Genomic DNA, 26,952 nt, shown 5'->3' with positions numbered 1-26,952 from the left:
AAGGAAAGTGAGACCTCGTCCACAACCTGACCTGTACCGAAGTCCATTCTAAAACCTTACCGAATCCAAAGAAATTTTGCTCTATTTCACCGTGGCTATTTAATCAGTGATATTTATGTGCTGGGGGTTTTTATAGTGAGCAGGTTGGCCAGTCATGCCTCAGACCGCTTTTTAAGAACATTGCGGTCCGTTGGCTGTCAGGCAGAAGATGCCGGAGCAATAACCTTCAGTCACACTTCAAAGCACGTGCCAATTGGCTGGGGAGTCAGGAGCCTTGATCTCCTGCTTATTTCTACTATTGCTCCCCTGAAGAGGTGCATTTGGCATGGCAGGTTTATAGGGTATTCCAGGCAAAATTGGCCAGTCACCTTAACTTGGAGACCCAGCAGACACCTGCTCTGTCATGGAATCTTAGAAGTTAGAGATGGAAGAGACCTATTAGGTCATCTAGGCCCCGTCCAAGCCAATGTGGGATTGGATTGCAGCACCTGGGTACAAGAGGCAAAATGAATTTTAGAAGTTTGAGCACAGTAACTTCGTTCCTCTCATCTCCAAACACTTCCCCTGCCAGATGGCAAGATGTGGACTAAACTGAAACTTCATCCCCATTGAACATATGGATTGCTTTGCCATCTGGTCTCCTGTCATCTGAAACGGCAGGCTTCTTGCCTCAGGGTAGCTCTCAGCTTCAAGTCATCGGCCTCCACTACTTCCTGTGGGAGTCTTTTCCCCAGTCTGTGATAGATCCCAGACTTAAGAAGTTCTTCCCCATATTCAGCTTTTCTCTTTACTCTTCATCCCATTGCCTCAGTTGATGCCTGGTGGAAGGCATCTCTGTAGACTTTTCCCTTTCCTGCCGCTTACCCAATTCAAATATCAATATTCTACCCACTGCGTCACTCCTGTTTCCGGATAGCCATCAACTATCAAGGTGTTAACTCATGTACCTAATTCAGTTGGACTGTAGCTTCTCTCTCAAAACTCTCCTTTTTATTGTATAATTTATTGATTGGGGGATAGAGGTTCAGATGTCCCAGCTCTACCTTTAACATTAAACTGCAAAAATGTACGCTTGCAGGCAGGTTTTGGAGGCTCTCCCACATCCTCGCATGATAGAGCACCTGCTATTTTGTTCACCCCCTTTATGTGGTGATTTCTCCCATATCAAGCTGGGACAGCCAAACTCCAGTGTTAGTTTTTCCATTGGATCCCTTCATCTAATGCAACCAGGTGAGTGTCTGTGTGCACCTGCAAACTTCCGGCCCTACAGCTAGGTTTCAAAAAAAATTAAGACAGCTCACAATGGCCAGGTATTCTCTCAAAATTAGCATAACTTTTCTCTCCTGGGTGCTGGGTTTTGCATAGATACACACCTGGATGCCTCTCGCTCCCCATGGAAGCTGGAATGCTACAGACATGGACAGAACTTGCGGTGGTGGTTACTCCTGGAGTTACCAGTTCTTCTTCCTGGAAAGGCAGTTACCTAGTGCTTAAAAATCTTCTTGAAATTCCCTTTCATGTCTCAGTCCTCCTGAATAGAATCAGCTATTACGCTGTTGTGCTTTCTCTGCACCTTCGACTTTCACAACGTAAATTTAGTCTGCAAACTCAATATAACCATAAAGATAAGTGTCGCTCTGTATTCCTTTTATCCTAAGCCACCCTCTTCCTACCCCATTGACATTAGTCAATCAAACTGCTCATAAACCAATATCTTCAGATGTTTTGCCTTGATGGATTTGTTTTAGATTACTGTTTATAATGGCTCATGGAGGAGTTCAGTTTAAAGGTCTCTTGGGTTTTATGAAGACACTCTATAAACTCACGACATGCTGTTGAGGGCTGATGTTTGTGAATTGTCAGCGTGTTGTCCTAATGAAGGCTCCAGTCATGGTGTCCCAGGAAGGAGATCGGACTAGCCATTCCATCTGTTGAAAGTGTCTCTGGAGACTGGGACTAGAGGCCCGAAGGGAGGGAGGGCCTCCTTGCCAGGGGTGTGCTATTTGCAGGGACTCAACCTCACTTCCCTTTTTGAGCTTTCCATGCAATATTCCACAGGGCTAAAATGTCCCTCCGGGGGGTTGGTTTTATTAACATAAATTGGTCAAAAACACTATTTTTAAGACCCAAAATACAGTTCAACAGCATAATTCCCACTCCCAGCTCTGCCCTCCTCTGGCAATTCTGGAGGTTTTACCTCACTGCCCATCCATTTTCTATCGCAGGGGCCTCTTTGGCTTGGTTCTCTCAGGCCTCCCTTGTTCCATCCTGCCTCAGGACCTTCTGGCCTTGCCCCCGCCACCTGACATCCTCAAATTGCTCCTTTATTTAAGTCCCAGGTGCTCTCAGACCGCCTCGCTCAATCCTACTTGGAACTGGTGCAGGTGGGCCACCTCATTCCACTCCATGTGTGCCGCATATTTGTCTGACAGCAGACATTGTGGCCAACTCCTGCCTGTTGAAGCGTCTGCAGGGGGGCTTCAGCTGAGCGGGTGCGATGGGGTCCTCCGCTCACCGCCCAGGATGGTGCTGTCTCTTGGTCGTTCTAGAGAACAGCTCACAAGGTCAACACCCCTTTCCGCGGTGGCAAGCCATCTCTCCACTTCTCTTTCTGGGTCTGCAACTGCCTCTTCGTGACTGGGCCCTCCAGCCAAGTCACTATTTGCGTTTCCCTTTCCTGGGTTGGAAAGTCTCCTCCCACACACAGTGATTTTGCCCAGTTGGGAAAGACCCCCCTTGCAGGACCAGTGCCTACAGGGATGTTTGGAGAGGATGAGAAAGGTTGAGGTATGACTGGTTGCCAAGGTGTAGGTTGAATCATGGGTGCTGATGGGATTGTTGGTGCAGGCTTTGGAGGAATCGCAGAGTGTGCGTCTGTTGCAATGGACAGCAAGCTCACTGGAACAGCGGGAGGAACCTTTCTGTTTAACAATCCTATTGGCTCAAGGGGTGTAGTGTTAACAACTCTTAATTGCTCATTGACATTGGCCATCATGGCCTTGATCGCCATCATATCATTTTGGAGATTCTTTGTGGCTCTCTCAAGTGAGCTATTCTCCTTAGCTGGAAGATTTGCTAGACAGTCATAAATCTTTTTGTAACCGGTCCAAGGTCTTTGCCTCCGTTAGGCCCGCCTCGTAATTTGAATCATCCGCTGCACTCTGAGCTGCCTCTACCGCTTTGGGGTCCAGACTCTCCAATAGCTTGTCCATGGTGTGACCTGCTAAGTCGTCCATTGGTCTGTGCATCTGTGTCACCTGTATTCTTGCTGCTCCGCCCTCCGCCGCCTCCGAGCCTCCTCCTGTACGGACACCTGCGATGCGCATTGTGACTTTAATGGTAGCGCTGCTGGTTGTATGTTCTCCATGATTCGACCTACGAAGTAATTCGACTAAACACTTAAAACTAGTGTCCTCTAGCTCAGTGTCCATCTAGCATACTTTCCCCCCACAAACAGGCTCAGGCAGTCTTCCTATTCGCTGCCTCGTAGTGCCACTCCCTCAGTGGCTGGCAGGGCAACCCGGGCCTGCCTTCTGCTCCGGGTTCCAGCTCAGGGACCCTCTTGCCAGCAGTCAAGGTCTGTTCCCTCTTAGACCTTACTGCCTTTCCCTGAGCCAAGCCCTGCCTTCCTGGCTGGCCCCCCGTCTGGGTTTACCAGCCCAAACACGCCTCCCCTCTCCCAGGGAGTGACCACAGACTTTCCCAGCAGCCCCCTTCTGCTGCCAGTTTCCTGCCTTTATAGTCCCAGCTCTGCTGGTTCCTCCTCAGCTGGGCTTCCTCGTTCAATCAGGGGCTTGCTCAGCCACCTGATTCCTCACACTGTGGCCTGTTGGGTTAATTAGCTCCCTTCTCAGTGCACATTAACCCTCTCAGGGCAAGCGTGGGGTGAACACCCCCTGGCAGGGGGGTCATCAAAAATTGTGGACAATGCCCAGAGGAAAGCATTTCCATCTGTCAGTGTCTCGCTGTCATGCCCCAGCAATGCAGAGGCCCAGCCATATAATATCAGGGTTGGAAGGGACCTCAGGAGGTCACCTAGGTCCAACCCCCTGCTCAAAGCAGGACCAATCCCCAACTTTTGCCCCAGATCCCAAACAGCCCCCTCAAGGATTGAACTCACAACCCTGGGTTTAGCAGGCCAATGCTCAAACCACTGAGCTATCCCTCCCCCCAGTCCAAGGCTCCTCCAGTGAACAGGCTGGTCACCAGTCCCACCTTGGCTTGATCCGTGGCCTGGAGACAGAGCATGAAGAGTAGGCAGCACCGATGAAGCAATCCCTTCAATTTGACTGTTCCTGTCAAACTGTTCGGGCCCTGTGGTGAAGCTATGGCCCAAGCCTGGGCTGCCTGTTCACTGAGGGCTTGGTTCTCTGCCAGAAGTTGTCACCTGAGCCCCCAGAGCATGTCTCTCTGCAGATCAGAGGCCTTGTGGGGTTTGCTAGGGAACAGGGTACACGTTAGTTATGGAGGGGTGAGGGGGGTCTGTACAAACTCTCATGGCTGGGGTGTGGGCAGCCAGGCCGAGTGGATGGAGACTGAGTCAGAAGCCAGGAATCAGAGGGGCCGAGCTTTCTGGTGTCTGAGTTATTTCCACTTCTTTTAATGTTGTATTTGGAGCACAGCTGGAATATATTGGGTAATTAAAAAAAAAAACAAAAAAAAACACTGCGTGAGAAATACACAGGGGATGGATCACTTGATGACGACCTGTTCTGTTCATTCTCTCTGGGGTACCTGGCACTGGCCACTGTCGGAAGACCAGATACTGGGTTAGATGGACCTTTGGTCTGACTCATTATGGCCGTTCTTGTGTTCACCCTGCAATCTTAACTCCCCTAAAAATGCAGTTTTTGTAGTTCTGAAAAAATAAAGTTCCTCTAATGTTGCAAGTTATCGGGGGTAGCCGTGTTAGTCTGTATCCACAAAAACAACGAGCAGTCCGGTGGCATCTTAAAGACCAACAGATTTGAGCATAAGCTTTCATAGGTAAAAACCTCACTTCTTCAGGTGCATGGAGTGAAAATTACAGATGCAGGCATAAATATACTGACACATGAAGAGAAGGGAGTTACCTCACAAGTGGAGAACCAGTGCTGACAGGGCCAATTCGATCAAGGTGGATGTAGTCCACTCCTAACAATAGATGAGGAGGTGTCAATTCCAGGAGTGGCAAAGCTGCTTCTGTAGTGAGCCAGCCACTCCCAGTCCCTATTCAAGCCCAAATTAATGGTGTTAAATTTGCAAATGGCTTTTAGTTCTGCTGTTTCTCTTTGAAGTCTGTTTCTGAAGCTTTTTTTTGTTCAAGTACAGCTACTTTCAAATCTGTTATAGAATGTCCAGGAAGATTGAAGTCTTCTCCCCCTCACTTTTGTATGTTACCATTCCTGATGTCCGATTTGAGCCCATTTATTCTTTTACGTAGAGAATGTCCGGTTTGGCCAATGTACATGGCAGAGGGGTATTGCTGGCAAATGATGGCATATATAACATTAGTAGACATGCAGGTGAATGAGCCTCTGATGGTGTGGCTGATGTGGTTGGGTCCTCTGATGGTGTCACTAGAGTAGTTATGGGGACAGACTAGGCAACGAGGTTTGCTACAAGGATTGGTTCCTGGGTTAGTGTTTCTGTGGTGTGGGGTGTAGTTGCTGGTGAGTATTTGCTTCAGATTGGGGGGCTGTCTAAGCGAGGACTGGCCTGTCTCCCAAGGTCTGTGATAGCGAGGGATCACTTTCCAGGATAGGTTGTAGATCGTTAATAATGTGCAGGAGAGTTTTAGCTGAGGGCTGTACATGATGGCTAGTGGTGTTCTGTTGTTTTCCTTGTGGGGCCTGTCCTGTAGTAGGTGGTTTCTGGGCACCCATCTTGCTCTGTCAATCTGTTTCCTCACCTCCCCAGGTGGGTATTGTAGTTCCAAGAATGCTTGATAAAGATCTTGTAGGTGTTTGGCTCTGTCTGAGGGATTGGAGCAAATCTGGTTGTATCTTAGGCTGTAGACAATGGATCATGTGATGTGTCCTGGATGGAAGCTGGAGGCATGTAGGTAAGTATAGCGGTCAGTAGGTTTCTGGTATAGGGTGGTGTTTATGTGACCATCACTTATTTGCACTGTAGTGTCCAGAAAGTGGATCTCTTGTGTGGACTGGTCCAGGCTGAGGTTGATAGTGGGGTGGAAATTGTCGAAATCCAGGTGGAATTCTTCAAGGCTCTCCTTCCCGTGGGTCCATATGATGTCATCATCAATGTAGCGCAAGTAGAGGAGGGGCGCTAGGGGACGACAGCTGAGGAAGCGTTGCTCTAAGTCGGTCATAAAGATGTTGGCATACTGTGGGGCCATGTGGGTACCCATAGCAGTGCCGCTGACTTGAAGGTATAAGTTGTCCCCAAATCTGAAATGGTTGTGGGTGAGGACAAAGTCACAAAGCTCCACCACCAGGTGTGCACTAGGTCTAATGTTGCAAGCACCTTATTTCATTGGGAAAGCACTGCACAACCTTTAACTGCTCTCCTGATTAGTGTGCCACTGTAATTCTGAGACCTGACCCTCTCATCGCCTGGATGAGAAATTATCCTGTGGGAAGGCATAACCCCTTGGTAGGATTCAGCAGTTGCCGTGGGGCAATGCGGGACTGAATGTGAGCGTGGGACCTCTGCCAGGCTGGCTGTGAGCACAGTGGTCTCTGGGCTTCAGCAGCTCGACACGGATTCCAAAACAGACCAGAGAAGCAAGAGCTGAATGGGATTCCTCTGAAACAACTTCTCGAAGGCGCTGGGAGGCTCTTGTTGTTGCAGCTGCCGCCAGGTCTCTTCCCAGTTACAGGAGTCAAACCATTGGCTCCTGCGGCTCAGATGTCTCATGCCTCCTTAGATAGACAGGGAAGGGGGTCTGCGCATTTTGGGCAGGGGTGTTCCATCAGCCCAGCTCTCGGCTTTTCCTGTTTAAAAAGCCCACAGTCCAGGTTTCGACAACAGCGATGCAGGTCTTTGAAATGCATGTTGCCTCTTTAGCAGGAGGCATCCGAATCCTCCAGTTCAAAAAACTCTTTTCCTTTTGAAATCTGACCTCACCCCCAGCCCCTTGCTCACTATCCTGCTGTCCTGGGCTTCATGACCATTTCACTGAGCTATATAAAGCACAGGAGGCCGGCATATTGTGTAGTACAAGGGGAGGAAGCAAGTGGACGGGCTCAGCAAAGGAGAGTGTGTCCCAAGCTGGTGACTGTCTCAGCATTTTGAATTATCCACACCAGGTATGGAGGGCAGGGATGGGCAGGACCCAGTGGGGTGCAATGCACTGCCTTCGTACTTTAAGGAATTGACTCGTTTTTATTTGAAATGCTTTTCCACTGCGGGGGTGGGGAACTCTGAGTTCAGTGACAGGTGACACTGACAGGCTGCAGGGGCAGCTGATGCTGCCCAAATATGGCTAGGAACTGAAATGCGAGATAGGGTCTTTTCTCACCATGTGATGCATGCACACTGACCACCATTTACTGTGCTGATTTTTAAGACTGCAAACCCCTTCCCCCCCAACACACAAATTGGCTGCTGATAAAAAGATTGTCTGGCTTTAAATAACCAGGTCAGCCCCTTTCACGCTGAGGAGCAATTTGGGTTTCGTTTTAAATGCTTCAGCCTAGCAAACCACTCCAACTGGCGTACTGATCGTACACTAGTTCTGGCCGTGGAAAGGGCTTGAGGTGGTTCTAGAAATTCTTTCCTTGGAGTATGGACAACATGAATCCATAATCTGAGGAAGTCCTTATTTAGCCTTTTTTCCTACTTGCCTTGTTGGCTGGATTTTTAAAATTCTGGTTTTGAATTTAGTTAACAATTAGTTGGTTGACATTTATAAGAAAAAAATTTAAATGGTAGTGTCAAAATTCGAATTTTGACAAACTCGCATGCGTTTTTCACTTCTGAAAATGTTTTCCTGTAATGCCGAAATACAAAACATTGCGTATTTATTGTCTTGCAAAATTTCAGTTTTGCCCCTTCTTTCACGGCTACCACAAATGCAGTGTGATACTATAGACTGTCCAGGCTGCGTTTGTTTTGACCCTTTGAGCTTAGTTGCATGGTAGGTGTTTTGCCAATTTCTTGACAAAAAAGTAGCCAGAAATACCAATGACTGTGTGTGGGGTCAGATCCCTAGATCTGTCTCTCACACAAAAGGAACGTTTGCTCTTTTCCTGAGAGAGCAAGGCTGGGAAATTCTTTGGCTAAAATGTTTTAGCGCACACCCACTTTTTATGCCAAGTTCAGTAACAAATGTTAAGATTGGTCCCTAAACTAATCTCTGAGGAACTCCACTAGTAACCTCCCTCCAGCCTGACAGTTCATCTTTTGGAATGACTCACTGTAGACCCCCTTTAACCAGTTCTTTATCCACCTTTCAATTCCCATATGAATCCCCATCTTCTCCAATTAACTAATTTCCCATGTGAAACCATGTCAAATGCCTTACTGACATCCAGGGAGATTAAATCTATTGCGTCTCCTGTGTCTAAAAATATCAGTTATGTTCTCAAAGGAGGAGATCAGGTTGGCCTGGCACGATCTACCTTTTGTAAAACCATGTTGTGTTTTATCTCAATTACCATTATCTTCTGTCCTTCACTATTTTCTCATTCAAAATTTGTTCCAAGATCTTGCATACAATTGAAGTCAAACTAACAGACCTGTAGTTTCCCAGGTTACTTCCCCCCCCCCCCCCCGTTTCTTAAAAATAAGAACTATATTAGCAATTCTCCAGTCATAGGGTACAACCTCTGAGTTTATAGATTCATTAAAAATCCATGCTATTGGGCTTTCAATGTCATGTGCCAGTTCCTTTAATTTATTGGCTGGAGATTATCCGGGGCCCTTGATTTAGTACCATTAAGATGTTTGAGTTTGACTTCCACCTTGGATATGGTCATTTCTACCTCCATATCCTCGTTCCCATTTGCCACCCTGCCACTGCCTCTAAGCTCTTCATTAGCCTCGCTAAAAACTGAGGCCTTTTTTATTTAGGTGTTGGGCCATGCCTAGATTATTTTTAATCTCCACTTTACCAGTCCCACGTCTTTTCTTGTTGGAGTTGTGTCACATACATTAATATATGTAAATAGGCTGTCAGCGTTCTCCAGGGCCAGTTTTAAGAGCAGCTACACTTCCAGCAAGACTGTGCTGGTTCTCCCAAGTGATGGCAATATGAGCTTTCAATTTCTCTCCCCTGCTTCCGTAACCTTCAGTGAGGTGGCCGTAAGTGCTTGTGTTAAAATCTGCAGTGCATGGCCTCTTGCTGAAGCTGCATGCATTGGGTGCGGATCATGAGATCAGACTGGTTCTAGGTTTGACTACTGTGGCAAGGCACCCCTTCTGCCTTACCAGACCTAGTGCGCCCTCCTCTGGCAGGGACAGGGCCTGGGGTAAACCAGCCCCACTCTGGAGCATGTCTCTTCCCTCTTTCAGGTTTGTTTCTCAGAGCCTTCCCGGTAGGCCTCAGGGAAGGCCTGAGAAGTGCTCCTCTGCCAAACAAGAGGAAATAAGTCCGTAACGCACCAAAAAAAGGGAATACCTTTCCCTAGCCCCCTCACTGGGGCAGGTGTTGTCCTGTCTCTGGCTCCGGGGTGTCACTCCTTCCCCTAAACAGGCACTGGGTTTGGGTGTCTCCCCTATGGGGAGGAGTGCAGTCTCTCACACTGGAGAAGCCAATCTCCCTGATGCCACCAGCCTGACAACAGTTTCTTTCCCCCTTCCCTCACCAGGAGAGAAGTTTTAACACATTTCAGGCAGCCCTTAATTGGACTCAGGGTTCCTTAATTGACCTGAAGTAACCCCTTCCCAGCTTGTAGGAAAAAGGGTCTTTTGCATTCTAGGGCTAATATCCCTGTTTTCCCAGACCCTTCTGCCCGACTTTGTCACGCTACCCAGGCACTGGGATCTGGAATTCCAGACTTCTACTGTTTAAAATAAATGTACATTAGGAAAGAATCCAGAGTGGATGGAGGACTAGTTCCTTCCATCTCTGGCTCATTCAGTCCAACTTCCCTGATTCCATAGTACTTAGCTCCCTACTACAGCAAAATTATCAGGAAAGGGCTGTGAAAAGATTTTGGAAACCAGTTAGAGCAACTCCCCATCCCAGTATTGCTACCCCGATGCTGACATTCTGCATTGTCCTGCGCTAGTTACCCAGCATTATGCATCCCTTTTCCATCAGTACAAGGGGGATGTTTAATCTTCCCTGCACCCTATGAGGCAAGTAACTGAGCATAGAAAGCGCTGCACGTTTTGCAAATTAACCAAAGCATTAACTGAAATTGATACTGCCCCAAAGGCTATGAGAGAGGCTGAACTGTGGCTTCCTTCCCCAGATGGAGGACCCGGCTCAGCTGAAGGAGGAAGGCAATAAGTATTTTCAGGCCGACGACTATGAGAATGCTATTAACAGCTATACCAAAGCCATGAAACTTACCAAGGACAAGTCACTGCAGGCCATTCTGTACAGGAATAGGGCAGCCTGCTTCCTGAAAACGGTGAGATGAGAACCTCTGACCTGGGTCTGGATTAGGGGGGATTATAGCAACTCGTGATGGTGGACAGGTGGGTTCGGGCATTGGGGGGCTTAGCTGCTCACTTTATTTTTTAATATAGAAAACAGTGCCACTCGCACGACCAGTTCCAAAACGTTTTGCTCTCCAGCATATCAAGTTGTGAGCCCGGAGACATGTGGGGTACTGGTGGTCTGCAATAGCTTTGACCCACTTGCATCACAACTAATTTCTAAGACATTACTTTGATCTAGATGCACTAAAGTGCATTTTTCTTTCCGTGGAATGTTTCTGGTTGGGCCACAATCTCACTTTGGAGATGAGCATTTGTAGAGGTCTAATGCGAAGGGATAAAACTCAGGAGGGGTTTATTTACTGGGAGGGAATGGAGTTGAGCCACGGCCCTCAGTCGCTTGTCCTTGTGTCTGAGCCTTCCTGCCTATTCAACAAACAGGATCTGACTGGAACACACTGCCTAGCACAAACCAAATGGAAACAAGTAAGTTCTTAAAAAGCAGGGACCACACAAACAGAGGCCTTCAGTTATTCTCAACCTGCCAAAGAGCCATAGCCCTGCAGTATTAACTCTGCCAGCACTCACTACCAAGGGGATGTTAATTCCAGCAAAGTTCAAGGTGACACCGTTTGAGGATGAAGCAAAAATGCCAGATGCTACATCCCACTATGCCTCCAGGGCATAATGTACTAGCTGAGCAATGTTAGCCTCTGGGCCCAGCCTGTAGAGAAGGGCCCCATGCTGCTTACTAGTTAAGGGAGATTTTAGCCCAAACAATAGAGGTTTTTGGTAGCAGAGGGACCTGAATTCTTGACCCTCATCCCTCTGTGTACATTTTATATAGATGTGTCTCTGTATATGAATTTGGGTGCCAGCTTATCCACACACATAACAAAGGAGTCTAACTCACACTAGGCTGTTTACGGTGACTTGCTATGATGATTTCTACAAAAGACCATCATACACAAGCCTGCCTATTCCCTGATCATCTTCGCTACTGATATGGCCAGGAGAAAACCTTGAAATGATGCAGAACCAGCTCTTTGGAGATCCTCCATTGCTCAATGTTTGCACTGGAAGCTGTTACAATGTATCTTATGTGACCATCTTTCTCAGCCCTACATTTCTATGATTCTATGCCAGTAAGGAAAGAGTGTCTATTGCCCATCTTTATAGCTAATCTCTATTCCCTCTGAATCGACAGGAGAGCTATGCCCAAGCAGCATCGGACGCTTCTAGAGGTAAGCAGAAGGAGAGCTCTGAAATGTGGGATTTGAGTCTCACTACATGCACTTGCTCCTCCATCTAGTCTGTTCTCAGAGCTGGTTTTGTGTCCACTTAATAAAATCAGTTAAACTCACACTTAAACTTCTTTTTAAATTTTTTGGTGTTAGTTATGTGATAGGTTTTGCGTAAATGAAAAGGTAAAGACGAAAAAGGTAACTACTCCATGCTGTACTCATGTAGCTTTACTGTTTTGTGTAGTTCAAGAAATCCGCTATAAATTGTTTTGCTTATAACGCTAAATACCAGGATTCTACACTAGTTCATATAAAGTTCATCCTCTCTTAACTTTACAATGAAACGAGAGCATCGCTGTTCCATGTGCTCATAGAATGGGGTGTACTGGGGAATGGGAATACAGGTATCCTCTCGACATGTCCATTGTGCTCAAAGGGGGATGAAAGTGTTCTACCCTGGTAAACGTGTCCTTAAAAACTGAAGATTTAAAAAGATCTCAAACCTCAGTGAACGCACTCTCATTAGGAAAGGGACCAATAAGAAGACAGTAAATATCAGAATGCCATTATATAAATCCCCAGTATGCCCACACTTTGAATACTGCATGCAGTTCTGGTCACCCCATTTGAAAAAAGATATATTAACACTGGAAAAGGTACAGAGAAGAGCACCAGAAATTAAGGTCTGGAACAGCTTCCATATGAGGAGAGATTGAAAAGACTGGGAGTTTTCAGCTTGGACTACTAAGGGGATGTTCTGATAGAGATCTATAAAATCATGAGTGGTGTTAAAAAACGTGAATAGGGAAGTGGTGTTTACTCCTTCACATAACACAAGAACCAGGGATCACCCAATGAAATTAGTAGGCAGCAAGTTTAAAACAAACAAAAGGAAGTACTACTTCACACACTGCTCAATCAACCGGTGGAACTCCTTGCCAGGGGATATTGTGAAGGCCAAAACTATATTGGGTTTCAAAAAGAACTAGATAAGTTCATGGAGGATAGATCCACCAATGGCTATTAGCCAAGATGATCGGGGTGAAACCCCATGATCTGGGTGTCCCTAACCTCTGACTGCCAGAAGTTGGGACTGGATGACAGGGGATGGATCACTCAATCGCCTGTTCTGTTCATTCCCCCTGAAGCACCTGGCATTGGCCACTGTCAGAAGACAGGATATTGGGCTCAGTGGACCTTTGGTCTGACTCAGAATGGATGTTCTTATGTTTACTTTGGCAAATCCATTCAGTGAACTAATAGGGAAAAAAAATCTCTTCCCTAGACAAAAATCCATGTTCAAGTGTCAGTGTGGATCCCACTCTAGGCACATGTGAGCTTCACGCACTCAAGATCTGAATCTTTTGAATAGCAGTGTCCATTGGGCTACGTCTGTGCCATGCACGTCCTCATGGCTCCCCACACCCCAAACCCAAGGACATCAAGGATCTGGTGACCACTACTGTCCCTCCGTTCCCTCTTTCCACCCATGGCACTGAGACAGAATTAGTGATGTCTGACCACTACCTCTTAGCCCTTTTTCCTCTGATTCTGAGTCAGATTGGAATCCGTTTTCTCCACCCTTATTAATTTTTTCCCCTTTTAATTCAGAACCACTAAACCTTTTCGTTTCGCTTGGTGCTCTGTGCCTGATGGCAGACTCCAAGCCTGCAGGCTCTAAGCCTTGCCTATCTTGCAATGGCTTAATCCCTTTCATTGACTGACAAAGCTATTGTCTTTTTTGCCTTTATTGTGAGTTGAGCTAATTTAAGTACTTAGGAAGTGCCCATCACCATAGTACTTGAGCAGCTTGCAATCTTCAGGTATTTATCCTCACAACTGCCCTGTGAGGTTGGGCTAGACTGTCATCCCCATTTCACAGATAGGAAACTGAGGCACAAAGCGACTAAGTGACTTGCCTAAGATCACACAGGGAGTCTGTGGCACAGCAGGGAATTGAACCCAGGTCTCCAGTCCCCGGCTAATCTCCTAACCACTGGGCCATCCTGCCATATTCCAGTCATATTCCAGATTGGCGTTCTGTTCGCTGAACATTCTCTCCATGGACGTGGGATTATTGGGACACCTGCCTTGAGCTTCACCTGATGGACAAATGCATGCTGGCAACCTCAGACCCAGATGAGGGAAGATCAACCTCTGATCAGGTCCCTGTAAAGTCATCCCCTATGAGTGGCCCATACCAGCTGGCGTGACTCCAAAGACCAGTACTGACTGGAACTCTGTGTCCAGTAAAGACTTGGCACTGACGACCACTCCAGTACCAGCAATGTCAGTATAGAACCTGGGGCTGCCTCTTCCCATGGTATAAAAATTCTCGAAGGGATTGTTGCATACTGACCCACCCGTCCGAGAACCCCCTCCTGCCTGGGATCTCAATGTCGTTCTTGCAAGAGCTGCTTTTGGGATCCTCTTTATAGCACCTTTCCCTCAAGACTCCTCTTAGCTGCATTGGCTAGAAGGGTCAGTGAACGCCGAGCTCTTATGGTTGAACCCCCTTGTGCAACACAGTCTTGAGACCTCCTCTGAGGCTTAAGCCTAATGTGGTCTCTGTTTTCCATGTGCATAGTCTCCCACCTTACCTGTCTTCTCCCACAACCCCATTTGGCGCTTGGGGAGAAGAAACGCCGCACTTGGGACATTATTATTCTATATTGCTTTGCTAAAGCCTTTCAGACTGTCTTCTCATCTCTTCGTGGCCCTCTCCTCCCAGATGATATCAAAATGGATCACGCAGTGCCTATCAGTCAGCTACCAAATGGCCAATCACTCCACCAGAGCACAAACTACCCCTTCTGCCAGCTTCAGGAACATGCCCAAACTGGAAATCTGTAAGGGAGCTCTGGGAAGTCACTCCCTGATGTTCATTAAGCACTGTGCCCTTGAACGGGTATTACCATCCCTGGTTGGTTAGATCAGTCAGGATGGCTCAACCCCACCTTCCAGGTGAGATGCTGGTTGTCGGTCACCTAAAGTGGGTTCCACACTGACAACATAGATTCATAGGCTTTAAAGTCCGAAGGGACAATCATGATCCTCTAGTCTGACCTTTTGCACATTGCAGCCACAGAGCCTCGCCCACCGACTCCTGTAATAGACCCCTAACCTCTGGCTGAGTTACTGAAGTCCTCAGATCATGGTTTAAAGACTTTGAGTTACAGAGAACCCACCATTTACACTAGTTTAAACCAGCAAGTGAGCTGTGCCCCAGGCTGCAGAGGAAGGCAAAAAAAACCCCCAGAGTCTCTGCCAATCTGACCCAGGGGAAAATCCTTCCTGACCCCAAATCTGGCAATCAGTTAGACCCTGAACATGTGGGCAAGACCCGCCAGGCATCTTAAAAAACCAATTACTTTGTCACTGCTCTTTTGAGCATCATTCCGTGTTTTTGGAAACAGATATACAGCTTGCATTTGACTGTGTCAGCTATCAGATAGGATAGAGGTTTATTGAAGGAACAGGGTAAGTACTTTCATCGTTACTGTCTTAGTGAATTCTCTGTATGGGGCTGGACTTTGAAGCAAATGTTGATTCCTTTTTGTACTTGATCACTTTCCTAGCGATTGACATCAATGCTTCAGATATTAAGGCCCTGTACAGGCGCAGCCAGGCTCTGGAGAGGCTGGGGAAGTTGGACCAAGCCTTCAAAGACGTCCAGAGGTGTGCCACCATTGAGCCCCGCAACAAAAACTTCCAGGAGACCCTGAGGCGTCTGGGAGCCAATATTCAGGAAAAGGTAAAGGCCTTTGCAACAGCACCAAATACTTGGCAGTGCACACAGAGCTTTGCATGCAGCTGTATTGAAGCTGACGATGCACCTCTGTACTCCAGAGCAAGCATCTCCGCTGAGTGCAGATGGTAACTGTCGCTCGGGGGGCTGGAAGATGACTTGCCATGTGTTCAAAGGCCTGCGCACCACACAGAGAGAACAGCTTATGGGCTGAACCTCTGGCTCTATCCTTGCGCTTCAGAGGTGGAAAGATACACATGGCAAAAGTCAAAAACCAAAGTCCGTGTGCAGCTGAAGCTGACTGAACAGGCGGTGTAAAATGATTGCAGTCTGAGACAGAGATGCGCGCAGCCGAAACAGAAATGGGAGACCTCCGCCTCGGGTTTGTGCCCTGGTGCCCAACACGTGATGCTCTTTCATCCCTCTGCAGCTGCGCATTGAGTTCTCCACCGATGCCAGAGTGTCGAACATGTTTGACATCCTGCTGGATGGGACCAGTGAGAAAGAGAAGCGAGAGAAGGTGAGACTTAAAAGGCAGCTGGCGAGATGACTGATACTAACTTTGTCAGACTTCAAAGCCCACAGTCAGGAGCAAAAGTCGTCCTTGCCCCCCCCAGCCATTCAAAGGGCTCCAGATACATGAACAAATAGAAGGGGGAAAGGGAGGAGCTGAACTCAGTGAGACGGCAGAGAACTGACCTGCTCAGAGCGGCAGCCCTACAGAGCCGCTGGAATGTCAGCAAAAGCTCCCAAATCACAAACTCAAGTCAAAACCAGATCTGATGTCTGCAGCTTAGGCCCATATCTAACTGCCTATCCCTTATTCCCCCTTGTCAAGGTTCCTTCCCCACTCTGGACTCTAGGGTACAGATGTGGGGATCTGTATGAAAAACCCCCTAAGCTTATTCTTACCAGCTTAGGTTAAAACTTCCCCAAGGTACAAACTATTTTACCTTTTTTCCCTGGACTTTATTGATGCCACCACCAAGCGTCTAACAAAAATAACAGGGAGAGCCCACTTGGAAACGTCGTTCCCCCCAAAATCCCCCCAAGCCCTACACCCCCTTTCCTGGGGAAGGCCTGATAAAAATCCTCACCAATTTGCATAGATGCACACAGACCCAAACCCTTGGATCTTAAGAACAATGAAAAAACAATCAGGTTCTTAAAAGAAGAATTTTAATTAAAGAAAAAGTAAAAGAATCACCTCTGTAAAATCAGGATGGTAAATACCTGACAGGGTAATCAGATTCAAAACATAGAGAATCCCTCTAGCAAAACTTAAGTTACAAAAAAACACAAAAACAGGAATATACATTCCATCCAGCACAACTTATTTTATCAGCCATTTAAACAAAACCGAATCTAACGCATATCTAACTAGATTGCTTACTGACTTTTTACAGGAGTTCTGACCTGCATTCCTGCTCTAGTCCCAGCAAAAGCAACACAGACAGAGAGAGAACCCTTTGTCCATCCCCGTCCCGTCCCCCCCCGCCTCCAGCTTTGAAAGTATCTTGTCTCCTCATTGGTCATTTTGGTCAGGTGCCAGCGAGGATATCTTTAGCTTCTCAATCCTTTACAGGTGAAAGGGTTTTTCCTCTGGCCAGGAGGGATTTAAAGGTGTTTACCCTTTCCTTTATATTTATGACACCCCTCTTCCTGCCGCTCCCTCCCCAAAGCGTTTGCGGATGTTCAAAGGGAAGGACCCCAGCTCCACCTGCTCCTTGCCCAGTTGAGTTGTATGTCGCTCAAGAGAGCGCTCCCTCCCCTTCCCATGAGACATTATTCCACAGCCTAACACCGTGACTCTCAACCTTTCCAGACTATTGTACCCCTTTCATAGATTCATAGATACTAAGGTCAGAAGGGACCATTATGATCATCTAGTCTGACCTCCTGCACAACGCAGGCCACCGAATCTCACCCACCCACTCCTGCGATAAACCTCTCACCTATGTCTGAGCTATTGAATCCTCAAATCATGGTTTAAAGACTCCTTTCGAAAGTCTGATTTGTCTTGTGTATCCCCAAGTTTCACCTCCCTTAAAAACGACTTGTTTACAAACTCAGACACACACATACAAACCCGTCACAGCACACTATTCCTAACACAGTGCTGACTCTCTCATTTTTACCATGTCATTCTAAAATAAATCAACTGGAATATAAATATGGTCCTTACATTTCAGTGTATAGTCTATCGAGCAGTATAAACAAGTCGTTGTATGACATTTTAGTTTGCACTGACTTCGCTAGTGCTTCTTATGTAGCCTGGTGTAAAACGAGGCAAATATCTAGATGAGTCGATGTACCCCCTGGAATTCCTCTGCGTACCCAGAACCACTGGCCTAACAGATCTTGCTGTCAGGAAACAATTCTTTCTCGTCATTATTCCTAGCTATCCCCCCTTACACCACCCCACTTGATTCCTTTTCAGTTGTGATGCCTTCAAATATTTGCAAACTGTTAAAGTTTCTGACACCTCACTTAGCCAACCTCTATTGCCTTACCCCTTTTTTCTTTATCCCTCTATCGCTACGTCTACGCTACACCCCACTGGCCGTGGCGTTTAGTGTACATGTAGCTACGGGCTGCAGCGAGAAGCATGGGGAAGGGCTCCAGGAGCAAGGAGGCAGTGGGAGACGCTACACCGCTAAAAACAGCAGACATGGCTTGGGTGAGAAGAGAGCCGGGTAGGGTATGTGCTTGAGTACATACCTTTGTCCTTCAGGCACCTTTACTGGTCAAAGCCATGCGTCTCCATCCACAGACCTGTTTATCTCTGGGGGGGGTCTACATGGATGTGTACATTGCACACCGCTGAAAGAAACATGCCGTGTAGATTTACCCTAAATCACTCCCTTCGTGCACCAAAGTCTCCTTCTGAATGCAATGAATTCACTAGGATGTGAATTGAGACAATCACTTCACAGAGGCCAATGAATGGCCATTGGCTACCACTCCTTGAGTAAAAAGAAAAGGAGTACTTGTGGCACCTTAGAGACTAACTAATTTATTTGAGTATAAGCTTTTGTGAGCTACAGCTGACTTCCTTGAGTACTGACGCTCTGACTTCTTTCATCTCGTTTTTACCCAGGCTGCAAACAATCTCATTGTTCTGGGGCGGGAGGAAGCGGGAGCCGAGAGGATATTCCAGAACAATGGGGTAAAGCTGCTGCTGCAGCTGATAGAAACCAAAAATGCGGAGATGATCCTAGCAGCCGTAAGGACCCTTTCGGGCATGTGCACTGGGCACAAGGCACGGGTAAGTCGCGTGGCTCAGAAACCCTGCCTCAGTCTCTCGCTGCAACCGGGGGACTCAAAGGAACCTGCTTCTCGCTATTTCAGAATGGCCATTCTTACTTCCATATCTATCTCCTCTTACTAAAAGGACGAGGAAAATAAATGTTGAACTCCTATGATCTGGCTGTTTATGGAACTGAGTCTGTTTCTAAAAGAAACATGAAAAACGAACCTTGCACTGAATGAAATACAGAGAAGCCAGCGGGTGAAAGTTAGCTTTTATCGGGTGCAAACTTGATGGTCTGAACCAGTAATGCTGTTCTTGGGCTTCAAGTTCAAAGATATTCTCCAGCATGTAACTGAGGCTGGTTTAACACCGGCCCTTGTGAAATGAGCTGTATGTACAGCCACAATCCTGTAGAAGGCAGCAGTGACCAACGGTGGGTTAAGCCAGGATCCTGGACTCCATGCCAAGGAGTCCGAGGTTGCCTGATAGAGCAGTGAGATACATGGTCTCTATGAGAAAGATGGGAGGTGATTAGCCAAGACCTTCATTAGGTGAAGTCAGAGGCTGGAGGAAGAAGATCAAGGTATCTAGAAGGCCCACCAAAACTTTGGGGTCTATGAGCCACCTTTTAAGTTAACCCACCCCGGAGGGTATTATGGTCCTCAAATGGCCCATGAAAAAGTAGCCCTCTTTTTTTATCTAGGAGCATATGACACAGACCCATGACAATCCAGACTCTGTACTGATAAGCCGCAAGACTTTGAGACCATATTTGTGTGGCTGCATGTGGGGGTACACACAACACCACGAGAGACAGCACTATCTACCAGTGACCAGCCAGCTTTCGCTGAGCTCCGTACATTTTATTTAGGACAAAAGCATGACAAAGAAAACATTCTATAAAAACAGACCGTCTACATAGAGGCAAGTTCCAATCTTTCAAATCCTTTAGTAGGGTTTGCCCCCTCACCCCCGTTTGTCTCATGCCAAACTGTGGATCAAATAGAAAAGGAGGACTTGTGGCACCTTAGAGACTAACAAATTTATTTGAGCATAAGCTTTCGTGAGCTACAGTTCACTTCATTGGATGCATTCGAATTTTTGCGAATACAGCCTAACACGGCTGCTACTCTGAAACCTGAGGATCAAATGCAGGTCACTTGGTCAGTTCAGGCTCACCCTTTCTATCAAAAGCCCTTTATTTGCCCACTGGGCCTCTTGATTCGCTCTGAACCATCTATACAATTCACCCCAAGGCATGGTGCTTCTCTAAAGGTATCTATCCTAGGATTTGTGATAATCACACACACACCCCGATTTTAGTTCCTGTAGGAAGCTCTGTAATGGTCCCCCATGGAACCAGAATACAGTCCCTATCCCACAAAGATACAGATCACATTTACCGTTAGAAAATGTTATGAATGTTCCCTGTGCCCGTGACTTCTGGCACATCTTTTGAAGCAGCTGTGCTTCCGAGGGCTTTCATCTGTCACAGAGGTCATTGTGCACTGAGTCCATCCACCATCTGGATCTATGTGCAGGCTGTAATGTGTTCTGCCCTAAACAATGCCTGATTGATTACAGAGCCGCCATTGTGGTAGCATTATTATTTACAGTAACTCCTCGCTTAACATTGTAGTTTGGTTCCTGGAAAATGCTACTTTAAGCAAAATGATGTTAAGTGAATCCAATTTCCCCATAAGAATTAATGTAAATTGGGGAGGGGGGCTAGGTTCCAGGGAAATTTTTTTTGCCAGACAAAAGACATTATATACATATACAGTGTAAGTTTTAAATAATTTTAAACAAACAATTTAATATTGGACTCCCCAGTGATTGTGAAGCTTGGTTGAGGCAGGGGTGTAGTGGGGTCGGGGCACAGGGGCTTGCCCTGCTCCGCCCACCCGGCATTCCAGCTGGGGAGTTGGGTCGGGGCATGGGAGCTTGCCCCGTTCCACCCACCTGGTGCTCCTGCCAGGAAGCGGGGTCGGGGGCTTGTCCACTCTCTGGCTGGAATGCCGGGTGGGTGGAGTGGGGTAAGCCCCCGCACCTCGACCCTACTCCTCGGCAGGAATGCCGGGCGGGCGGAATGGGGCAAGCCAAACAACCTTATAACTGAACATTGCGTGACTTTAAATGAGTATGTTCTCTAATAGATCAGCAACCTAATAACGAAACAATGTTAACTGGGACAACTTTAAGTGAGGAGTTGCTGTATTTGTATTATTGTAGCACTGAGGATGCGTCGTTATCACCGAGCAGGACCCCATTGTGCTGGGCGTACGAAAGTCTCCCTGGGAAAACTGCAATTATAAAATACAGATGATTAAGTCCTCCCTTCTAGCCAATCCCTTGGCTGGAAACTGCTCTCTCTAGTTGTCTCCCCTTCAGGATCTTAGTAATATAGATATAATGCAAATGTGAGGCAGGAAGTAAAAATATAAAAATAATACATAAAAAATATAACAATAAAATAAAATACAAAATGATGGCATCTAAATTAGCCGTTACCATTCCAGAGCAGAATCTTGGAGTCATTATGGATAGTCCTCTGAAAACACCCACTCAATGTGCAGCCAAAAAAGCCAACAGAATGTTGGGAATCATTAAGAAAGGGATAGATAATAGGACAGAAAATATCCTATTGCCTCTATATATAAATCCATGGTACGCCCATATCTTGAATACTGCATGCAGATGTGATCACCCCATCTCAAAAGAGAGATACTGGAATTGGAAAAGGTTCAGAAAAGGGCAACAAAAATTATTAGGGGTATGGAATAGCTTCCGTCTGAGGAGAGATTAATAAGATTGTGACTTTTCAGCTTGGAAAAGAGATGACTACGGGGGGTGGGGATACAATAGAGGTCTATAAAATCATGACTGGTGTGGAGAAAGTAAATAAGGAAGTGTTATTTACTCCTTCTCATAACACAAGAACTAGGGGTCACCAAATGAAATTAATAGGCAGTAGATTTAAAACAAACAAAAGGAAGTCTTTCTTCACACAATGCACAAGTCAACCTGTGGAACTCCTTGCCAGAGGATGTTGTGAAGGCCAAGACTATAACAGAGTTCAAAAAAGAACTAGATAAATTCATGGAAGATAGGTCCATTAATGGCTATTAATGGCAGGGATGGTGAACCTAGCCTCTGATTGTCGGAAGCTGGGAATGGGCAACAGAGAGTGGATCACTTGATGATTACCTGTTCTGTTCATTCCCTCCGGGGCACCTGGCATTGGCCACTGTCTGAAGACAGGACACTGGGCTAGATGGACCTTTGGTCTGACTCAGTGTGGCCATTCTTAGTTCTTACGAAGTACCACTCCCTGTGCTTGTACTGCACAAATTCAATATTCTCCTGTTATTTCGTTGCCCATGCCAAGTGTGAATTGTGATGAGTGTGAAATGTAAATTGCTTTATGTAGATAATATGAACTAGAACACTGAATCCTCTCTTTCATCTGGGCAGGCCACAGCAATCCTTCACCTCCTGGGAATTGATAAAATTTGTATGTGGATGGCTGTGGATAACGAAGAAATCTCTATGGCTGTTTGCAATCTCCTACAAGTCATTACAGACTCCTTATCAGGGGAGGGAGAGAAGGAGCAACATGGGAAGGAAGCAGCTCTGGTGCTGGGTAATTAATTCTATGTAACCACTGAATGATGGCAGAGATGTGAAGAGATCTAGGCTTCCCATTGCACTGAACAGTAGATCCACCCACAGGCAACTAAAAGCAGAATTTGCAAACACTAGGGCCAGGGGTCTAGGCCACATAGTATCCAGCAACAAACACTGTTAAAAACACCTTTATTCAGAAGACCTGTAGGCCCCAGAACCATAATTAGCATGCACAACCATAATGCTTTTCAGTACGTGTATGAAATTGACAGGTTGGCTAGGACACAGCCCCATGTATGTTCTAATGAAATAACCATTCATAAGTGGTATTCAGTAGGGTAATCAGCCTTCGAAGTGCCCTTTCTTTTAACCGGCTGCTGCCTTGTCTTTTGTGCAGACACGAAGAAGGATTTGAAGATTATCACAGTGCACCTGCTGGACATGCTGGTCAGTAAGAAGGTGTCTGGGCAAGGTCGGGACCAGGCTCTCAACCTGCTCAGCAAGAACATACCAAGAAAGGATCTGAAAATCCACGACAACTCTAGAACCATCTTCGTCATTGACAGTGGTGAATGCCCTTTCCCCCCACCTAGACTTGAACGTGTGTCACGTGCAGCAAAACGTCCCAAGCCCTCCTCTCTTAGGGACACTTAAAATCATCCCCATCTAGAAACGTAATCTGATGTGGTGAGACACCAAACTCTGGATATTATTCAAACAGGAAGAACTTATTGTGGGGGTTTTTTTAAATCCTGTTTTTGGGGGGTTGAGGTGGGCTCCACTGAAACACTTCAACCCTAACACCTTCTTTTAACAAAGACTTATGGAAATTTAATCCAGAATCTCCTCTAACATTTCAAAGCCCCTCTTCCTCATTGCAAGGCCTTCATACCACTAAAATCAGCAGGTTTTGGGTCTCTTTAAATAAAGCACAGATCCCGTTGATGAACAAGTACTGTGAAAAAGACAATATTATCTTGCCCATAATGTTATGACTGCTGTTTAACAGCTCAGTTCTGCAAACTTTGTTGTCATGGGTAGTCTTTACTTGCATCAGTAAATCAATTGCTTACGTGTTTGTCTAAGGGTAACAAGATTGTATTAAGTTAATTTACAGGCCAGATGTCAGAAAATATTGCAATCTGTACAGTTTGGTGCAGGAGAATGTCTGCTGCACAGTCCATAAATTTGATACATGCCTGTCCTCTCTAAAAGCCCTATTAATTGTGTCCCAGGTCTAAAAAAGATCTTGAAAGTCGTAGGCCAGGTTCCTGAGCTTCCCAATTGCCTGCCCTTAACGGAGAACACCCGGATGATCACTTCCATTCTCCTGAATAAGCTGTATGATGACCTGCGATGTGATCCCGAGCGAGACAACTTCAGAGAGATCTGTGAAGAATACATCAAGTGAGTTAGGGTGGGGACGGACACCCAGAAATGCAAAGTAGAGCTCAAGGACCTGGGATTGGATCAGATGCTGTGTAATGCTTTCAGATTCTTAGCAGTAGGGACTAGGCCAAAATAAAATGTGCCCTATGTCTTATTCTTCCACTGTAGTTAAAAAGCTCTTTGCAGGCTAGAGCTCTTCAAGGGAGGAGGCAACCAGAAAAGCGCTATGTAGGGAGGGCGCAGTCATGCCTCCCCCTCTGGCTCGCAGGGAGGCCACACCGCCTCAGTACGTCACCAGGCGTAGCGTCCCGGCCTTTGTAACAGGGTTAATTCCCAATGGTCAAGAGGCCCTAGTCAGGGTAGAGCCGATAAACACTCTGTAGCGCTAACCCTTAGGCAGGGGAGCGCTGGGAAAACAGGCAGGGAGGCAGCCACCCCAGGGGTGGGATGGCAGGGGAACGCAGGCCCGCCCGACTCCACTGCCTTCCAACCCAGGGCCCTAGCAGTAGCGGGGTGTCCCACCGCCGGGTCAGCGGGGATCTTCCCGCAACTCGCCAACCGGCTGTTAAGCCACAACGCCATCAACTAAACCGCTGGGCTACTTTTGACCCAAGTTCCAGATCCGGCTCCGTGGTCTCCAGTTCCTCAGGTTTGTCAGGGTATTCGGCCTCCAGCTCCAGGCCACCACCTGGCTCGGCAGCAGCAAGCAGGACGCATCTGTCTCCTTCCCTGGCTCGGCCTCTACTGGGCTAGGGCCTCCGCCTTTTGTACTTCCTGCCCCGCCTCTCAACTTCCCGTGGGAGGGCTGGGCCTGGCCAGACTCCGCCCAACGGGGTGGAGAAAGTGGTCCCTCCCCCCCCGGCTCAAAGGGAGGCCACACTGTCTCACGACACACTGAAGGATTCAACAGATTGATAATGGAAACTCTGAGCCTCTCCTCTTCAGGCTGCCATTAAAATCTAGCCTACAAGCCACGGCCCAGTCATCCGTGACTGAATGCAGGCCCTCTTCCGAGTGACGTAATCCTCATCTTGCACTTACATAGTGCTTTTCACCCATACCTCTGCAAGCACTTGAATGGTGGCTTAGCATTTTTAATCCACAGATGGATAAACGGAGATACAGGGAGGTGAAGTGCCTCACTAAGGGTCACACAAGTCAAGAGTAGAGCTGGGAATAGAAACCGGGGCTGACTCCCAGTCTGGTGCTTTCCTCCGCTGGGCCACAATGTAAGGTTCTGTTCTGTTCTGAGTGAACCTGTGTCCATGTTATCCAAATAACACAGTCTGGCAGTTGGTGCAAAGAAAAGGACTCCCTTTATCTTTTCGGGTAAAGAAGTTAGAGGGTATTCTATCGCCATAGTTCAGAGGAGGTTCCTCTACTCATGGATGGGGTATTGTGGGAAAACTCACATGGCATTTTCCCGCAACTGTTCCTATCTTGTGGATAAAAATAAGGGGATGTTCAGAGTTGGTCGCTGTGATAAAAGGTGCTGGACTAAATCCCAGTTTGGAAATGGAGCCATGTTTGATAGAGGATGGGGGCCACAACGCGTGGCCCTCAAAGAAAGAGACTGGTAACGCACCAGAGGCTCTGGCAATAACACTGCAGTCTCCCCCTCTAATCCCGCCCCCTGCTAATTTTTTTTCTGCCGCCCCCTGTAGGAGCAAGGTTGATCCTCAGGACATGGATAAGACTCTCCATGCCATCCAGACAGTGTCTGGGATCATGCAAGGGCCTTTTGACTTGGGCAACAAGTTGCTGGGCATGACGGGTGTCATGGAGATGATGGTGGCTTTGTGTGGCTCTGAGAGAGAGATCGACCAGCTGGTGGCTGTGGAGGCCCTCATCCATGCCTCCACCAAGCTGAGCCGGGCCACCTTCATCATCACCAACGGAGTGACGCTGCTGAAGGAAGTCTACAAGAAGACCAAGAATGAGAAGATCAAAATTCGAGCTCTCGTGGTGAGTTTTCAGTCCTCAGCCTGCTCTGCTACCTGCCAACACTTTATCATCCTGTCCTAGGAAGAGCTCTACCTCTGTACCCATTCCAGGGGATGGATTCAATCTAGGTTGGCAATGCTGCAAAGGTAGTAGCATCCACTGCTCAGCCAGGGTACTGTCCGGAAGAGCTTGCACTAGCGTTCCTCCTCGAAAGAGTTTGCAGGCAGCTTGCAGGTCTCAGCAGAGAACAAACTTTGTAATGCAACAAGACTCCTTGTGTCGGCCATCTTGGCTTCCTCTCCATGAGGCAGTGGAATAGCAGTGACTGCTAGATAAAGTTGAACCGCTGTGTCAAGTTTCTTTTAAGGCTTGTGCGTGGGGACTAAAGTCTTTTCATTCATATAATGGACAGTGAATGGAGGCCGGGCTTCAAAAATATAAATGGAAAACCTGCTTAAAGCAATACAGAACTTTGTTTGCTGTAATCTGTATCAGTTTATGTGGAAGACATTTCCTTACCTTTCTCTTAAATTTCAGCTAGACTTGAGCCTGGCGCTGAGAATGTTATATATTCCTGTACCTAGCTACATAGTCTCCTTTCAATCTCTCTCAGGGTCTTTGCAAGCTGGGATCAGCCGGAGGCACCGACTATGGCCTGAGACAATTTGCTGAGGGATCCACAGAAAAGCTGGCAAAACAGTGTCGAAAGTAAGCAAAACTGAAGGGTGCTCTTGGGATTCTTCACCTGTTACTTGTGTTCCACTCCTTTCTTTCCAGAATATTTTTCAGTACCAGCTCTACTGGGGAGGTCCTCAGATACATAGTACTTTCCCTCAGTTGACTAAAAAGTTGTCTAACACTGAGACACTGATAACATCTAGATGATACTGAACAGAGGTTCCTAGCATTTCAGGAAACATTTAGGAATCCATGCCTACAACTCTTATACCCCTTTTTCTGTTTCCCCGCCCCTACTTCACCATTGTTAGCAACCAAATCCATCTGGTTCCTCTCTCACTCTCCAGCTAAGAAACCAAAGAAGATAACCCTATTGCCTAAAAGGTATAATATATTCAAGGTCTCTCTTATAAAATGCATAAGTACATCCCCACCCCCAGATTCCCGAGGGGAACTTTGTATCCAAAGATAACTTTCACCATTAGGATCTATGGTTTCCTGAGTCTGCTGCATGGTGT

The 26,952-nt window shown here is 47.0% G+C and overlaps 1 protein-coding gene across 1 annotated transcript in view; it reads left to right on the top strand.

Moving 5' to 3' along the window:
- Positions 1 to 7,147: 7,147 nt before the first annotated feature.
- Positions 7,148 to 26,952, top strand: part of UNC45B (unc-45 myosin chaperone B) — a 33,218-nt gene continuing 13,413 nt past the window's right edge. The window contains exons 1-11 of the mRNA XM_037880811.2: positions 7,148 to 7,250; positions 10,362 to 10,523; positions 11,759 to 11,795; positions 15,374 to 15,549; positions 15,974 to 16,063; positions 18,644 to 18,811; positions 22,271 to 22,439; positions 22,821 to 22,991; positions 23,659 to 23,830; positions 25,477 to 25,777; positions 26,370 to 26,464. Of these exons, the coding sequence (XP_037736739.1) occupies positions 10,362 to 10,523; positions 11,759 to 11,795; positions 15,374 to 15,549; positions 15,974 to 16,063; positions 18,644 to 18,811; positions 22,271 to 22,439; positions 22,821 to 22,991; positions 23,659 to 23,830; positions 25,477 to 25,777; positions 26,370 to 26,464 (1,541 nt within the window). The 5' untranslated portion in view covers positions 7,148 to 7,250. The remainder of the gene's footprint in view (positions 7,251 to 10,361; positions 10,524 to 11,758; positions 11,796 to 15,373; positions 15,550 to 15,973; positions 16,064 to 18,643; positions 18,812 to 22,270; positions 22,440 to 22,820; positions 22,992 to 23,658; positions 23,831 to 25,476; positions 25,778 to 26,369; positions 26,465 to 26,952) is intronic.

Source organism: Chelonia mydas, chromosome 17, assembly GCF_015237465.2.
Source record: "Chelonia mydas isolate rCheMyd1 chromosome 17, rCheMyd1.pri.v2, whole genome shotgun sequence".
In the NCBI taxonomy this organism is placed as follows: domain Eukaryota; kingdom Metazoa; phylum Chordata; order Testudines; family Cheloniidae; genus Chelonia; species Chelonia mydas.
The sequence above is the reverse complement of the archived record's forward strand: the minus strand, read 5'-3'. Positions and strand labels throughout refer to the sequence as shown.